This window comes from Amphimedon queenslandica, unplaced genomic scaffold (assembly GCF_000090795.2).
Source record: "Amphimedon queenslandica unplaced genomic scaffold, v1.1 AMPQUscaffold_8881_Cont19179, whole genome shotgun sequence".
Lineage (NCBI taxonomy): Eukaryota > Metazoa > Porifera > Demospongiae > Haplosclerida > Niphatidae > Amphimedon > Amphimedon queenslandica.
The window spans coordinates 1-2896 of record NW_003550846.1 but is presented as its reverse complement, the minus strand read 5'-3'; the positions used below and the strand labels follow the sequence as shown (position 1 = coordinate 2896).

At 36.0% G+C, this 2896-nt stretch overlaps 1 protein-coding gene across 2 annotated transcripts; it reads right to left on the bottom strand.

The window, feature by feature from the left end:
- Positions 1–505: 505 nt before the first annotated feature.
- On the bottom strand, positions 506–2890 carry LOC109591135 (uncharacterized). 2 transcript variants are annotated; one of them, XM_020006927.1, is made up of 6 exons: positions 2512–2890; positions 1986–2451; positions 1775–1935; positions 1574–1726; positions 1306–1447; positions 506–1093 (listed from the first exon to the last, which is right to left on the bottom strand). In XM_020006927.1, exons 3-6 carry the CDS (start codon positions 1871–1873, stop codon positions 1002–1004), a joined length of 486 nt encoding a protein of 161 aa, XP_019862486.1. In that variant the 5' UTR covers positions 1874–1935; positions 1986–2451; positions 2512–2890; the 3' UTR covers positions 506–1001. The 2 variants fall into 2 exon arrangements, with proteins under 2 accessions (XP_019862486.1, XP_019862487.1); XM_020006928.1 differs by having other exon boundaries at positions 1986–2890.
- Between the last annotated feature and the right edge of the window lie 6 nt (positions 2891–2896).

The window sequence follows — 2896 nt, the reverse complement described above, 5'->3', positions numbered from 1 at the left end:
AAAGAGCTCTGAGGTAGCGGTCCATACAAGAAGTTAACAGATAAAGAAGGACTCGCTATTGGTGAATGGCTCCATTATAGCTGCTAAAGAACAGATGAATAGCTGAACACTAAACACGTGGTCTTAATTGTCATAGCAACGCTCTAACAGTTTCCATGGTTTTAATTGAATTTTTTTATGACCGCGAATAATTGCAGCCGCGAATATATCCCGACCTACGGTACTTGAAGTGGTTTGAAATCGCCACTTTACAAAAAACAATATTTTAAAGCTACAGATTATTATACCGGGAACTACCACTAATTAGTGTAAATTAGTACACTATTAGTGTATCAAATTTCATGAAACAGATTTATTTCTAAACCAGTTTCAAACCACTTTAAGGACTTAATTGGGGGCGGCAAGCATTAGGCTTGCCACTTGGGCCACTATTCCGGAACAAGGCTTTAAAACTAATGAAGAATAATTTGAGAATAATAGGATGTATTTTAATTTTTAAGACTAGTGGGAGGGAGTAGGAACTGGTTAATTTTTTAACAAAAATAGATGCAGATTATAAGAGGATTACTCTTTGTGGCTACTCTTAAGAAGTCCACAGAATATTGCTACTCTAATTTCACCATAGCCTCCATTACCAAGGGCTGTCTCTGTCATTTTTATTTCATCTCCATTCACTACCCATGCATGCTGACTCCTGCTCCTCAAATTGAGCCTGTCTTTCTCTTCAAGTTGTTGTGCACTTTGTTGAAGTTGTTGTTGAAGTTCCTGTTCTCTCTCTTGAAACTGTCTCTTTCTGTCATCATTTTGTGTAGGTAACTCTTAAACCTTTTGCTGAAGCTGTATGTCACTCTCTTTCTTGAAGTTGTTTCTCCAGGCTCACTCTCTTTCTCTGGTCTGTTAATCTCTCCGGCTCTTCCACTTGAAGGTGTAATTGTTGAATCTCTTGCTGGTGTCTCTCTTCCATTATTCTTTCTCTTTCTCCTTTCTGACTGATCTCTTGTTCATGCAACTGATCTTTCTCTCTTTCCCATTTCTTCTTGATACTCTCTCAGTGAGTATGTCCTCACAGAAATATCACCTCCTGCAGTGTATCCTTTATATAATAAGAAAAACAAATCATTTAATATTATATACAGTATTACAAGTGTGTGTGTGTGTGTGTGTGTGTGTGTGTGTGTGTGTGTGTGTGTGTGTGTGTGTGTGTGTGTGTGTGTGTGTGTGTGTGTGTGTGTGCATTACATGTATATTAAATTAACAGTATAAGTAACTCAAATATTGCTGTACAGTAGTTGTTATTATACTCACTGATATTAAGGAATCTTGTATCACTCAGTGAGGCCTCATCCCATTGTCCTCCAAACTCTATTATCCAAGTATTGGTTGTATCTTCATTCCAAACTGAAAGAGAACGAAGATCTCTATTTTTGACTGATTCAGGAACACCAACCTAATAATAATAACAATAATAATAATAATAATAATAATAAATGATCAATAATGATTATTCTGTAATAACAGATAGAATGTACATGCATAATGTAAGTATGTACATATCATTATAATGTGTTTTAACCTTCTTCCAATTAGTTTTGTTAATATCAAATGTCTCACATTCATTGCCACCAATAGCCCATAGTTTTAGTCCTGAAGGACTATTCAGTAATACACTAGGATGAGAATATGTTGATAGACCATGGCTATTTCCATTAAATATCCTTACACAAAACTAAACATACAATGAGATAAATTCAATTAATTACAAAAAAATCATTACCACTGATCCTTTAGTAAAGGTAAGCCGATAAACAGAATGTTTTGATATAGTACTATCATCATCTTGAAGTAAAATAACACTGGTATCATCTACTGACATCAAATTAAAGTAATCAATTTCAGTAATATCATCTCCAGTAACTTTAGGTGGGATCCACTGACCTATACAGTAATTAATTAATTAAATCAATTAATTAAAATTATTAATTTACCTGTAGCAATTCTAAAAATGAATATAAATAGAATATGGTTCAATTATTACAAGGTAATCTTCTCCCTCAATCTTTACAGCAATCATACCACAATTATCCTTCTCCTTAGGACCATCCTCAGAATTAGCAGGTACAACTTTCCTCCATTTTAGAGTATCAACATTTAAACTGTACAGAACATCATCATCATAGCGACCATAATGACTACAACGTCCTCCATAATAGAATATCTCATTCCCAATAGCAACAGCTGCATAGTTAATGATACCCAGTGGAGGATCACCAGTGGTAGGTTTCTGCTCCCACCTACCAGTCGGAAGGTGAAGTACCTCCACAAATGATGAATCTTTTCTCTCTATCTCAATACTGTGTACTTTAGGATGGTCATCTCTCTCCCCACCCCACATATAAAGACAGTTTCCTACTATTACTGTAGAATGACCAGTTCTCTTAGCAGGTTCATAGTCTATATAATGGCACAAACTATCAGTCAAACAATGCTCATCATAAATTATAACTTATTAACCTTTTACAGTGGGGCTGGGGACTGCTTTTGCTGACTTTAGAGCTGCCATTGTAGGAGTGGGAGGAGCGTAGTTGAAAATAGACACACCCACTGAGCCCCACCCAAAACAGCAATAGCTTCAAATCATCACAACAAAACTACAAAATTGCTACACCAATCAAATGCTTTGAGTCAGTTCGTTTATTATGTCAGACATTTCAGGACGCAATTTATAATTATCCATAACACAGCGTTGAATAAGACCCTTCAACCCAGCATGCTTAATAGAATTAACATCCTGCCTTCTGTTACCAGGCTGTGGAATAGTACAAATACTCATCTCTATAAGGAGGACACCATAACTGAAGACATCCATTGCAGGAGAGTGTTCCCTTGGATTCCCTGC